The sequence below is a fragment of the Adiantum capillus-veneris genome, chromosome 22 (genome assembly GCF_014529385.1).
Source record: "Adiantum capillus-veneris isolate H3 chromosome 22, ASM1452938v2, whole genome shotgun sequence".
NCBI classification, from domain to species: Eukaryota; Viridiplantae; Streptophyta; class Polypodiopsida; order Polypodiales; family Pteridaceae; genus Adiantum; species Adiantum capillus-veneris.
Genome location: NC_140952.1, coordinates 50,076,278 through 50,091,139, shown reverse-complemented (window position 1 = coordinate 50,091,139; position 14,862 = coordinate 50,076,278). Strand labels below are relative to the sequence as shown.

General features: G+C 41.2%; 1 protein-coding gene across 1 annotated transcript; it reads left to right on the top strand.

Annotated features, from left to right (window-relative positions):
* The first annotated feature begins 664 nt into the window (after nt 1-664).
* LOC147429326 (uncharacterized) lies at nt 665-1,591 on the top strand. Its single transcript, XM_086495469.1, has 2 exons — nt 665-808; nt 879-1,591. Exons 1-2 carry the CDS (start codon nt 770-772, stop codon nt 1,068-1,070), a joined length of 231 nt encoding a protein of 76 aa, XP_086351595.1. The 5' UTR covers nt 665-769; the 3' UTR covers nt 1,071-1,591.
* Nucleotides 1,592-14,862: the final 13,271 nt, after the last annotated feature.

Here is a 14,862-nt window from a genome sequence, read left to right as displayed (position 1 = left end):
TAGGTCACTATGGCCTTTTGAAGACGTTAATATAACATTTCATTTCTCTCTCTCTCTCTCTCTCTCTCTCTCTCTCTCTCCCCCCCCCCCCCCCCCCCATTGCTCTATGCTTCCACATCGTCGACTTTGATATCAGAGCCTTGTGCTCATTGAGATCGCAAGGGAGAGGATCAACACGTGGTGAAGAAAAAGAAGACGAGCGGAGAGGAACCGGGTGTGCAATGGCATTCAAAAATGCAGAAAAGCAAGAACCGGGAGCTGTGGTCGATGGCGTTCTAAAACGCTAGGCAAAGTTGGACATATCGGCGTTTCCTACAATGTTTTGATAGGCGTGCAGTTTCGGCGATCGTTTGTGCCGCATATTGAAACGCAGCCGGTTTTGAGCCTCATTTTGACAAGCATTCTGAAACGCTGTACTTGGTGGCGACTCGATTACTTGCTGAGATGCCACCTCATGCAGCGGATTGGGCTTGAACCAACCAACCTTGGCAATGAATTGATACTAATACAATGGGGGCTACGTGTGCTTGTATAGGCACCTCAGTAATTTGCCCTACCCAGACTTTGACAAATAAGTGAAAGAAACACCTAAAAGCCAAAATAAATATTGGGATCACATTGGGCAGTTCACTTGAGATGCCATAACTTTAACAAGGATACATAACTGAAAGTTTTCTTGACATCACATCAATTAATTATTTGCATCGAAGATGTTGTCCGCTTTGGTGCTGCAGCAGAGGAGTTGGTGAACCCAAATCCTTATTTCATTATGGAAACAGCAGCTGATATTTATGACCTTCTTGAAGTGGTTAGTTTTGCACCAATGCAATATAGTGCCTTATGAGAGTTGAGGTTCTCAAGGTGGATAGTCTTTGCAGGTTGCTGGGTTCACAGAGGGCTGCATGACACTCTACTTCAAAAAAACTGTAGCAGGCGGGTCTACGCTGATGAATTCGGACAAAGATATGCAGAGCCAGCAGTCCACAGTTTGGAAATTTAAAGGTGTCCTAGGGGAATCAGCATCAAAATTGGTCTCTTTGCTGCATGCTAGCCATAGCACGAAGAGTTAAGAAGATAGAGCGCCAAGTTAGGAAGCTTATGAAGAGTTTGGGACGCTGAACGACTCACAAGGGACAGAAGTCGAAGTCCTCCCGGCTACCTGGTCAGAGAAGATCTAGCAGAGAAGGGGTCGAGAAGGAAACACTGTCAACGTGCTCAATTCGAGGACAAGGACTCTAGTTCTAGCTCTTGTGACGAAGAGGAGAGGTGGCGTGGGAAAAGAAAGCATCGAGAACTGATTCCCGGAAGCACAAAAGGCACTATGACAGTTCGAAAAAGGAAGTGGATGACAAAGATGACAGATTGATTTACGCGTTCCGGCTATAAACCATCCAGGTATACTGAATGTACAGAAGGCTTTGTGCAGGTTTTGTGTTCTTTTGTAAAGTGTAACTCTAGAGGGCCTAGGTTAGGCATTGATCAGCTACTCCATTCTTTATATCAGGGTTGTCTATTTTCTTTCCATTTTTTAATTCAAGCCATGAGCATTTGTGACAAGGACTGCATAATTTTTTTGGCTTCGTTCCCTTGATGTGAACTGTGTACTTTCCGTCTTCGTACTGAAGATGCTCTCTCTCTCTCTCTCTCTCTCTCTCTCTCTTCTCTCTCTCTCTCTCTCTCCTAAAATCACGAAGAGTTTCTTCTTTTCTATCTAGTAAGTGGTTAACTTATGATTGTAAATTTCTTATTTGTACCTTTTATGATGAGATAGTTTCCCACGACGTTAAAAATTCTCTTCTTCTTCTTCTTCTCTCTCTCTCTCTCTCTGCGCCTAAAATCACGAAGAGTTTCTTTTCTATCTAGTAAGTGGTTTACTTATGATTGTAAAGTTCTTATTTGTACCTTTTATGAGGAGATTTCACATCAGTTGTACCTCTCTCTCTCTCTCTCTCTCTCAACTCTCGTCGGATAGATCTTTGAGGTCTCTTGGGATAGTTTCCTACGACGTTAAAATCCTCTTCTTCTTCTCTCTCTCTCTCTCTCTCTCTCTCTCTCTCTCTTTCGTCGGATAGATCTTTGAGGTCTCTTGGGATAGTTTCCTAGGACGCTAAAATCCTTTTCTTCTCGTGTGTGTGTGTGTGTGGGTGTGTGAGTGTGTTAATAAAAAGAGGAAAACCGTATAACCTTTCTATCACCCAAGTGTGGTAGATTGGTTATGCCATTTCCCTCTTGAATAACAGGTCTTAAGTTCAACTCTCATCAGATAGATCTTTGAGGTCTCTTGGGATAGTTTCCTACGACGTTAAAATTCTCTTCTTCTCGTGTGTGTGTGGGTGTGTGAGTGTGTTATTAAAAAGAGGAAAACAGTATAACCTTTCTATCACCCAAGTGTGGTAGATTGGTTATGCCATTTCCCTCTTGAATAACAGGTCTTGAGTTCCAACTCTTGTCGGATAGATCTTTGAGGTCTCTTGGGATAGTTTCCTACGATGTTAAAATCGTCTTCTTCTCGTGTGTGTGTGTGCGTGTGTGTGTGTGTGTGTGGGGGGGGGGGGGGGGGGGGGGGGGGGGTGAGTGTGTTAATAAAAAGACCTTTCTATCACCCAAGTGTGTTAGATTCGTTATGCCATTTCCCTCTTGAATAATAGGGTCTTGAGTTCAACTCTCGTCGGATAGATCTTTGAGGTCTCTTGGGATAGTTTCCTACGACGTTAAAATCCTCTTCTTCCTCTCTCTCTCTCTCTCTCTCTCACAAGAGATCAGGCTTTGGCATATAGACACCAGCTGGCTTTCTTGGTTAATTTGTCTGTTCACGTTTTAGCATTTGTTATCTTAGTTTTTTATATTTTCTATGCTCGACATTTGGACAAATGTGTATGCCTAACAAAAAATGCAAATGATCAAAAGCAATCCCATCTCTCGCTCTCCATATATACCAAAAAAGCTGTGCACAAGTAGTGCGGTACATTGTTACCTCTATAGCTTCTTGAGTAATATGTCTCAAGTTCAAGACTTGTCGGTGGACAAAGCTTTGAGGTCTCTTGGGATTGTTCATATGATGATAAAATTCTTCTTCTTCTTCTCTCTCTCTCTCCCCCCCCCTTCTTCCCATGCCAGCATATCATGTATGCATCATGGTTTTCAATGAGGTTATGATGTGTATGCTAGCTCGCATTAAATGTTATGATGTGTGAAGCTATTCCAAGGTAGGCCAGTTAGGTTCCCTTTAAATTTCGCTAGCCTATGGAATATGATGGATAAATGTGTGTGCATGTATATAAGAACAAGAGAGAGAAACTCGTGTGTGTGTGTGTGTGTGGAGAGAGAGAGGAGAGAGAGAGAGAGAGAGAGAGAGAGAGAGAGGAGAGAGAGAGAGAGAGATGATAATTGCGCGCCCGTGTGTGTGTGTGTGAGGAAAATTTATATACTGTCGCGAATTACTCCTGCACGTTGTTGCGCTCATTGAGCCTGTACTAGCGGGGGTGTGTTAGTGTGTGTGCGTGTGTGTGTACGTGTGTGTGTGAGTTGAATCTCTCCCCCTGTCGCAATGGTCTCCTTGTGCTGTGGTGTTCTGCGCTTGCGTCAGCGACTCAGTATTCAGTTTTACAGGGATTTTTGCGAGATGTATCTCTTTGTGGGAGATTTACATGTTTTTGAGGGCATTGTAAATAGTTACTACAAATCAAAATACAAAAAAACTCTTTTGTTTTGGTTTTCGCTTGTGGTTCGATTGTTGTATGTCAGAATTTCAGTGTGTTTTCAAATGTCGTAAAGCCATGGACAATGTCTCAAAGAATGCTTCTGAAATCAAAAGCTGCCTGTACGAAGACTTCGAAGAGGCTTGGAAAGCATGGAATGGACATGCATTTGCCCTTGAGGTGCGAATTCCTGTACAGGACTTGATGGATCCGGTCGCGCAATATGCCATGAATGCCGTTATTTTGTTTTTCCTGGGCAAAATGCCTTGTGCAGGATGTCGGACAGTGGGTTGATTTTCTTTTGAAACGCCAGGTTGTCCAAGGAGTTTATTTTGGTGTTCGGGGTTTCTATGAGGTTTTACTGGCAGACACTGAAGCTAGAAACCTTTTGTTGGAGATGTCTCCGCTCTTTTTTGGCACATGACCCATGTTCTTCCGTGGGCACTTACGAAGGACTGTCAAAGCTTTATTCGTCACAAATATCCTCTGTGGGTGGAAATTGTTGATTTCCCTTGCACATGGCGGCATTTTCTTCTGTTGCTGGCTGCTGAGCTCGGCAAGGTAATTTGTTCTCCGAATTTGGATACGAATACCAATAGGTTTTGCATTCTTTGGGATACGGATAAGCATACCCCGGATGGAATTATGGTGGATTCAGGGGATCCATGGGTTGGCAAGCGTCCCTTTAAACTCAAATGGGGCAAATTTGCAAACTCCTGTTTCTGATGTGGTAGATTTGATCACATGCAATCTGAATCACCTGAACCAGTTCTACAGCCCCCTCTTTCGGTTGTTCCTGCTTCTGCTCTGCCCCAATAGGAAAACTATTGGTAAAGCTAAATTGAATGGTGTTTCTACTTTAAGGTGATTCCCGATGTAGACAAAGGGAAAAACAAAAATCCGCAGTTTGCTGATGTCGGGAATGTAAATGCCGGGAAAGGCAAAAATGTTGGGTCAGGTGATGTTGGCTCATGGGCGGTGCCTAAAAAGACAGTGAAAATCCCCCCGTGATTATGTTCCTCTGGTTAGCGCCAACAAGAATGTATCGTTTAAACAACTTCCCTGCAATGATAATCGCACATTGATTGATGCCTGGGGAAAAAGCAATGCATACTTAGAAGGATGTGCTTTTGGGTGAGGCTTCCACCTCTCAGGAAGTTTCTATGGACAAATCTCCTGTTGTCACTCAGCGGACGGGTTCTGACATAAACGTGGTGGATGGCGATGTCCATATGGGCATCTCCACGTGATCCATGTGTTTTTTTGCCGTTGTACATATGGTTTCCAATGCACAATCGCAATAAATGCATTACATACAATGTGTGTGGGTTATGTAACCTTGACAAATGGCGATTGACCTGGCACTATGTACATACATGTAGGGCAGACATAGTGGTTTTGCAGGAACACAACCAGCATGACTTGGTTAGTCAGTGTTCCTACTTTGTTGGTTATTGAATCGCATATGCTGGTTTGCAAGATTATTCATGTTTATTGATGTTGGCTCGACATGAGCTTCAACCAGGTCTCTTGTACAATGATCCGTAGGGCCGCTGGGTGGTGGCCCAATGCCTGTTGAACGGTCAGGTTTATGAATTTGGAGGTGTTTATGCGCATACAGCATCTGGGCAACGGCTTCTCTATGGCGAGACATCTCTTCTCGTTTGTGGACTTCAAATGCATTCCTTTGCGGTGATTTTAATAATACCCCTGCGATGCATGATAGTACCACAACTAATTCGCACATGATGTCTGCGGAAAGGCTAGAATGGGATAATCTGTTTGCTACTGCTTCGATGATTGATTTATGGCGGCATTTGCACCCGAATGTCTTCGGATTTACTTTTCAGCATGTTGCTCACTCTTCTTATCGAGCGCGGTTGGATCGATGGTATTTGCTTAATCTGCAACAATATGAGGATTTTGTGTGTGAGGCCAGCATGGATTACACCTTTTAGTTATTTGATCATTACCCTGTTTTGTTGAATGTGAGTTTTGGCCAATCTCTTTGTGATCGACCTCTTTCTAGGAAACATCTGTTACATATTAACAATGCGTATCTCACTCATGCGGCTTTTCACGACATGATTTCTGATATTATTCCCGCGCTTCTTGCTCACATGAATTTAGATCTGGATGATGCCTGGTATCACTTTGTTATGAGGGTGCAAAGTGTCATTTATGACTATGGCACACATTATATGCAGTGTACTTGGAGGGATGTTAAGGATGCGAAGCAAGTTTGTCAATAGTTGCAAGTGGTGGCGGATTTGTGGACTTTGTCTGACTCTGGGATGTCAGAGTTGTGGGAAGCTTGTGTGTGTATTCATCATAATGACAAGCGTAAACTTGCTAAATGGCAGACACGTGTCCGTCAACAGGCTTTCATGGATAAAGGCTGTGCTTTGAAGCAGTTTTCTAAGCATTTGCATCATACAAGGGTCTCGCAAGCAATCACTCGGGTTATGCTTTCCCCAGGTGTTTGGACTTCTTGGATGCAAGAACTTGTTGATGCCATGGTTTTGCATTATCGACAAGTGTTTTGCTGCTCCTTCTCAGGCATCCTCGGTTGTTTTCCATGCACGTCAATTGATGCTTTCCTTTGTTCATCCGATCATATCCCCACAGGATGCATGTCGCCTTGAGGACCCATTCAGTGCCTCGGAATTGCATAGTGCTTTGCTTGCTTTGGGCCGTTGGCGGTCTCCTGGTTGGGATGGGTTTATTGTGGAATTCTTCCTCTCCTTTTGGGAAGCTCTTGAACTTCTGCTGCTTTTCATGATAAATACAACATGGCAGAAACAGGACTTGCCACTGTCTTAGAAAGAAGGTTTACTTAAATTTCTGTCTAAGCAAGCACTTTGCGAGCAATTCTCTCACTGGCGTCCGATTACATTGATGCCGGTGATTTACAAGTATTGGCTAAGATGCTGGTGCACCGCATTAAGGACCATCTTTTTGCAGGACTCCATCAGGCTCAATATGGTTTCATTCCACGCCGCCAGATTATGGACAATTTGGTTAATGTTATGATTCGGATGGAGTATGCTAAGTACACTCATCAGGATGTGTTGGTTATGCAAGTTGATATTGAAAAGGCCTTTGACTTTGTACAGTGGGATTTCATTGTTGCCACGATGAGGTGCCTAGGGTTTGGTCCTAAATTCGCAAATGTGGTTTATTTCTTGTATGCATGTAGCACGTCTTCAGGGATCTTGGAAGGCGAATTGACAGAATCCTGGCCTCTTGGCTGTTCAATCAGGCAGGGTTGCCCCCTAAGTGCTCTGTTGTATGCTATAGCCACTCACCTGTTGTTGATTTATCTTGATTACTTGACATCTGTTGAGCGTCTTCATGGTTTGCGGCTACCTTCGGGTCGTACCTTTGTTGGCTAGGCATACTCAAATGATTTGTTGTTTATGCCTCGTAATCAAAAGGCTGATGTCGAAGTGATTATGGAAGCTTTGGAACTTTTTGGCATTGCGGTTGGGCTTAAAGTCAACTTTTGTAAATCAAAACTTTTGCCTCTTCGTTCTTGTGATTGGCATAGTTTGTTGTGACCAGGTGAGATTGTTTCTCCAAACGTGATCACTAGGCATTTGGGTTATCCAATTGGATGGAATGTCACCCATTCTCAAAAAGTGGATTGGGTTATCCAGCGTTTGAATGTCAAACTACACTACTAGAAGTTATCCACTTAGCCATACATGTTCGTCTGTGAATTGTTCGGAGTATTTTGTTGGCTTATGTTCAGTTCTTTTTGCCATTGATGCATTGGCCTCATCGTTGTCTTGATTCCCTTATGTCGGACATCATGTCCCATCTGTGGCGGACTCATGTTCACAAAAAAGGCTTGCGCTTGATGTCTATGGAGAAGCTTTGCACTTCTAAATGCCTCGGTGGCCTTAACATCTTAGATTTTGCGCAGGCATGTTATTGCTCCGAAAGCTATGTTGTTGCCGACACTTACGCAACAAATTCAGTCTTGTTGTGGTTGAGGATGTAGTCTATGAGGCTGGATATACTTTTGAGTTTCCCTTCGCCGCTCGCCGTTTTGGATTGGGTACGCATTACCGTCAGTTTTAGAGAGAACTTCAATGTATGTTGCTTGACTTTTGCCAGTTTCGCCCTTACCTGATGGTGATCGCATGTTTGATTGGGATCTTCGAGAAATGCCTTTTCGAGATGTTTTTGCAGGTCAAATTTATGCTCTTTTTCTACCACAATCATGGCTTGCTGATCATTGCAATGCTCTTTGGCACATGCACAAATCTGATGTCTGGTGGAGGAAGCTTCCCTCTGCCTTGTGGAAAAGCCATGTGCCGTTGAAGGAGCGACTGTATCTTTGGCACTGTTTGCTTGGAGTGCTTCCTGTTGGCACTTTTCTTAGGGCGGGTCATATTCACCCTTCCTCTTGCGTCCATTGCTCCAATGCAGAAGATGATATTTGCCACTTGTTATGGGATTGCTGCATTACTAGAGACTTCCTTCACCGTGTATCGACGTGTATGTGGCTCTGCTTTCTTGGGGTTGTTTTTCACAAACGGTTCTGAGTGTTTGGTATTTGGCATTTTTTCATGGAGACTATAGCGGTTTGCGCTCTTCTTTATGGGGATTAGATATTGGGCTTATTGGATCGTGTGGAGTAAGCGTAATGCTTGCATGGTTCGTCATACTCATGCAGACCCGTTCCCACTCTTCAAGCTTTCCCGTAGGCAATCGTTACGATTTGCTTTGGAAGTTGGTGATATCACCGCAGAGATACATCGGCTTTCCTATGATTGTTTCTAGCTACTATGTACAGCTGAGTAGTTCTGTGTTCTTCACCTTGTACATTACCCTTTCGATGGGTTTTCCTCGCTTTGAGGTTTCCCACTAGTAAATTAATCAAATAGATTTACAAGAAAAGAAGTTTGTGTGTATGTGTGTGTGTGTGTGTGTGTGTGTGTGTGTGTGTGTGTGTGTGTGACTGTGTTCTAAGAGATGCGTTCCACCTAGTGCATGCAAGACATTGAGGTTTTGTAAGCATGTGATATACTAGTCTTGCCAAGCGCTTGCAGTGCATAGAGCGGCTCCACACAACCACTCCAGCCCCTACAAAATGTTGCTTCAAAGTGAAATTTTACAGTGCAATGAGGTTTACAAATCCCCTTTTCGCCCAAAACGAAATAAATGAGATCATGCGGGCACTTCAACTGCAGACTCGATTAGCTTGTGTGACCACCTATTAGGGTTATGGCGCATGAGAAAGGCTCTTCCTCCAGCCCATGTTAATGCTCTAAGAAACATGTGAACCAATTTCAATGCGTAAGACCAAATTGCTAATCGAGATGAGGCTCTAAGAAACATGTGAACCAATTTCAATGCGTAAGACCAAATTGCTTTCTCACGACACAATTTGAAATGTCGTTATCCTTCAACACACTTGACAATCTAACGTCCAAGCAATATGCAAGCTTAGGAGTAGTAGCGGGTTCTGGCTGTAAAAAAGTCCAAAAATGAGGCAAATCAAATGAGATCTCTTTCGCAGGGGCTAATGGCAGGTGGCGGGCATCACAGCAGGCATAGAGCAAGAGCGAATGAGAAGGTGTAGACGACACAACAGGCACACGAGCAAGCTACACATAGAGCTAGACGGCGACGGACGTAGTAGTAGTAAACACGTAGAGATTTAGGAACTTTTCTCTTATTTACGGGGTTGCGTTGCAAGGCAAGATCACATGCTTCGTGTGCTGGTTACAGAGATTGACCATTGACGATTACCGTCCTGTCTGTCTAAGTTTGAATTCTTTGATTGTCTTTTTAAAGGGCAGAGGAAATCAATTCCAAGGTTGTGACCTAGGGATGAGATTCAGAGGCATCTATTGAACAAATCAATAAGCTGCCAGTATGTATCAACGATTAGGCAATAAGGAATCGTGACGTGTCTATATCTCTATACTTTCTTGGGCTTTCTTGGGTGTTATTGCTGAATGTATCTTTCAATGTGTTGTTGCACGCCGTAAACCACGTTTTTTTTTTGGCAAAGCTACTCTTTTTCCAAAAGTGTCTTTGATGTGTTGCCGTGCGGGGGTATCTTTTGAAATAAAAACAATGTGGTATGGAATTGCTTGTAGTTTAAAATATCTCTTAAGCTTTTGTCCTCACATAGGCATTTTAGAATATTAAGTGGGAATCTTGTGAGTGCCTTATTGAGCATGTGCATACTTAAGTGGTCACATACTATATTCATCTAACTTTAGCTCTGAATTATTAGCTCTGAATTAAAGTGGAATTTTGGAATATTAATCTTGTGAGTGCCTTATCGAGCATGTGCATACTTAAGTGGTCACATCCTATATTAATCTAACTTTAGCTCTTAATCAAAGCTTAATTATAGCGGCATTTTGGAATATTAAGGGGGAGTCTTGTGGGAGTGTGCATACTTAAGTGGTCACATCCTATATTAATCTAACTTTAGCTATGCTTTAAAGCTTAATGTAAAAATCCACTTTGAATTGTGTATGGTTCATAAGCTTTGTTTGCTATTAGAATTTTCCTTGTTAATCGTGTGATAGTGAGATCTTTATACTTTACCATCACTCATGGAATTCTCTGCTTTGACCATTGTTCCTCCCAACTAATTTGCATGAAGGGAAAAGCATAGAATGCTATAAGAGAAGAACTTGAATGCTTTAAATATTAGCATGAATGCACCCTCTTGTACCATTTTGTTCCTTATCAAATATTTAGCATACACTTGCAATTTTCAAGTCTCAAACTTAATCAATTGGACGCTTTGTAGTTCAAGAGACTCCTATGCATTGTTGCAACTTGTCTATTGTTACAACCTGCATACATACAAACTTACATACACAAGTAAAACACATGTAGTAGGGAGAAACTTTACACATCTATACTATATATGAAGCAGCTTAAATTTTTCAAGGAAGGAGAGACCCTCCGTGTGTCACTCACTGCTTCACTTAAAGAAAAAACCTTATAAAATCTCTTATTTCTTTGAAGTATGAAATGTTGGAATCTGTGAACCTTTTCAACCTTTTAACTTCTAACCTTTCAATTAATTAAAAAAGGTTTGACTCTACTTTTGCAAACTTTCCTTTTTCTTTTGCAGGCAATTGAAGGGTGGCTCAACTTTTTTTTTTGGAAAGCCAATGGCCATAAAAGTTAGAACTTAAGAAATTTTTCGTATGTTCGCTACCAAAATTTTACCGATTTACTTCAAGATGATCTTGAAATCTAGCTAAGATTTTGCAATTAATACATTAAACCTTGATTTTAATCTAATAGTGGTCTCGCATAGCTCCAAAATGGGAAGGCAAGTGTGTGTGTGTGTGTGTGTGTGTGTGTGTGTGTGTGTGTGTGTGTGTGTGTGTGTGTGAGAGAGAGAGAGAGAGAGAGAGAGAGAGAGAGGTCTCAAAAAGAGTGCCATTTGTTTTTTCTTGATCGAAATAATTTTAAAGTAGATCTTACATATAAATGGAGCTTAAATTTTCCAAACTAGGAGAGGCCTCATACGTGTCATCCACTCCTCACACGTGTTATCCACTGTAACTTGCACAACCGTCCACATTTGGAACTCCATGAAATAACTGCAGCTCGATGACCTCGATGCTTGAAGGTCCCAAACCAATTTTGACCTCCAACAACTACTTGTGTGTGTGCTCATGTCCATGTTATGTGTGGTGTGATGTGTGTGTGTGTGTGAGAGAGAGAGAGAGAGAGAGAGAGAGAGAGAGAGAGAGAGAGAAGAGAGAGAGAGAGAGAGAGAGAGAGAGAAGCAATGCGACTGGCCACTGGCTATGTGTGTATGTAACACTCGAATCTCAGTCTAAATTGCGATTGTGAGAGAGTCCAATCTAGCTAAGCGAGCCCGTGTGTGCACTCAAGGCTGTGTGTGTGTGTGTATGAGAGAGAGAGAGAGAGAGAGAGAGAGAGAGAGAGAGAGAGAGAGAGAAAATGCGAGATCACAATTGTTTGCAATCGCTCTATGTGTGTGTGTGTGTGTGTGTGTGTGTGTGTGTGAGAGAGAGAGAGAGAGAGAGAGAGAGAGAGAGAGAGAGAGAGAGAGAGAGAGAGAGAGAGAGAGAGAGAGAGTAGTTGGTCCCATAGCCAATCACGAACAAAGGCGAATAAGCCCAAGTTGATGAATCCACGACAAGGAGAAAATCTAGAACGGGTGGCGAGCAATTGCACGTTAACAACGGTGGAAGGCGGAGTAAGCTATTCACTTTGTTTAAAGGTTTTTGCACTAAAATTTTATGAACTTTGTAGGTGTTCTCAACTTCAAAATAAAATTTAAAGGTAAATTTCAAAAATTTTGGGTGGGATTACACTAGGCCTAGGTTTTTCCCTATTAACTTCATAGGCATTCTCACCTTCAAATTAGAATTTAGAGGTAAATCTCTATCGTTGGAAACTGGTATGCCATATACTTGGATTTCCATGTTATTAATATGGAGCGGGCATATGGGCTCTTGGAGTTCCACACAAAATTGAAAATTGAAAATTGAAAAACCTACATATAATAAACTTTTAGAGACAAATTTACTATAATTTACTATAACTTACCTACAGATGGAGTTCCACACAAAATTGAAAATTCAAAAACCTACATATAATAAACTTTTAGAGACAAATTTACTAAAATTGAAGGTTTTTTGTTTTTGGATTTCTTAGTTTGTGTATATGATGATGATTGTATGCCTCCCCTTTGATATGGAGTTCATCTTGCTAATTTCTATGAACTTTGTAGATTTTCTCAACTTCAAATCTAGAATTTAGAGGTAAACCTCAAAATTTGTAGGTGGGATTACACTTAATCTATGTTTTTTGTTTAGCACTTGGATATATAGCGCTTTTTTCCAAATACTTGGAAAACCTCCATATGAGAAATTTTAGAGGCAAATGTACTATATTTGAAGATTCTTACATGATTTTTCTAAAAATTTCCTCTAAAACCTTGGAGATTAGCATCTAAACTTTGAAGATTTTTACTAGATTTAGAGGTTTCCATCAAGGGCCAATCCTACAAAAAATTATTTTGCATGAGACATTTTAGAAGAAAATTTACTATATTTGAAGGTTTCAAGTTCGATTTTCTTAATTTGCATGTATGATGATGATTGAATGCCTCCTCTCTAATTTCTAATTCATCCCTACTAATTAGTCCCAAAGTTAGCAAAACTTGCATTTCTCAAGCTCTGTACCTTTTGGATCCCTTTAGAGTGTGTTTTGTTTGGTGTCAATCTTTGGGCTTTCACTAAGGAACTTGAGAAATCATCACTCTTAGTTTCCCTTCCTAGAAACTTACATTCAAGTCACCCGCTTAGCATGCTAGCACAACTATATTTTTTCTCGCTTATTAGATGGCCTAAATGATGTCAACATTGGCTGCCTTGAAGGTGTGTTAGTATTATCCAATGCCAACATTTAAGAAGTTGACATGAATGAAAGAACTCATGATGAGATTCCTATCAAGGGCTCTTAGAGAAGCAAAAAAACCAGATTATGGTTGAAAATGCTTTACTCAACATGTACACTAAGTGTGATCATGTATCGAAAAACGCACAACAAGCTCTTGACAGTATTATTGTTTGTAGTTTAGGATGCCGCATATGTATGGAATGAGAAGGGTGAGGGTAAGGAAGCTGTGAGTAGTTTTCACATGAGGCAAGGTGAGGGCTCGTGTTCGGATACAATTTTGTATACGTATATCTTAAAGGCATGTGGCATCATGCAAGTATTTGGCATAAGCAAACTAAAATGTCTATTGAGGGGCTCTTTAAAAAAACCATCACGTTTCAAAATGTTTTGGTCAACACCACACCATATGTAAATGTAGTCTCTTAGAATGCACTTATGTGGCCCTTGGCACCCCCATTCTTAGGGGTTCTTACTCTTTAGGGTCACTTTCAAGGAGGCAAATTTAGTATATTTACATTAAACTTAGATTTTCTTCGAGCACTAAGTACACAATGTTTTTTTCAAAAATTTGAGAAACCTACCTATGAGAAATTTTAGAGACAAATTTATTGTATTTGATGGTTTGTACACTAAATTTGTCTAAACTTTGTAGGAGTTATTATCTTCGAATATGGAATTTAGAGGTAAATCTCAAAATTTGTAGGTTAGATTACTGTAAACATAGGTTTTTTTTTAGTATTTAGATACAGAATACTTTCTCCCAAAAACTTGGAAAACCTACCTATGAGAAATTGTAAAGGCAAATTTACTATATTTGCGGGTTTTATTTTGCATGTGGGATCACACTAAAACTAGGTTTTCTTTAACACTCAAATACAAAATGTTTTTTCCAAAAAACTTAGAAAATCTACATATGACTAGAGTAAGCGTACACTCAAATACATTTCTCGGTGTGATTGCACTAAATCTAGCACTGGAATACACAAAATCAATGCTACAATAGATGAAAGCTTTGAGACTTTTAGTAGGGAGGGGAAGGTGTTGAAGTGTCTTACACATTATTTGTTGAAGGTGCCATTGATCCAACATCTAATGATGATGGTGAAGAGGCAAATTATCCCTCATCTAGACATTGCATGATGGCTAACACATTAATGATTTCTTGAACTAATGGTTTGCTTGAATGTGGGATGGGTATGGAGATGATCCTTTGAAGGCTAGCGGCCTAGCAACATGCTTCGACGTCTGTAAACCATTTTTCATCTCTTCCTACATCAAGTTAGGGGCCAATCCCATGGACTCCGGAATGTGGAGTTTGATGTATAAGTCATCCAATGAGAAAACATGAGCTATGCTTCTTTTCACCTCTTCTAAAAGCTTGGAGCCATCCATTTTTAGCATACGAGCTCGATGTGAGTGCAACCAAGTGGAAATGGTACTCCTCACAAGATGACTCATTGGGTGGCGATGAAACTATACATCTTATGCATGCCCATTGTCAATTGCATCTCTCAGATGTGGTACACATAGGCATGATCATCTTCCATGTTGGCCAAATATGTGAAGCAGCTCCTTGGAGAAGCTATTTAAGGTTAAATTCTCCTTCATCATGGAGGTTGGAAGGCCCTATGTAGCTCTCTTTTTTCTCAGACAATTAGACTGTGTGTGTGTGTGTGTGTGTGTGTGTGTGTGTATGTGTGTGTGCAGTGTACAACAAACACCACAAACACTGGAGACT

What these genes read in the sequence shown, in the direction of transcription:
- LOC147429326 (XM_086495469.1), top strand. Translation starts at nt 770, where the DNA reads ATGGAAACAGCAGCTGATATTTATGACCTTCTTGAAGTG. An exon ending in TTTATGACCTTCTTGAAGTG is followed by an intron (nt 809 to 878) that starts GTTAGTTTTGCA and finishes TAGTCTTTGCAG; the next exon opens with GTTGCTGGGTTCACAGAGGG.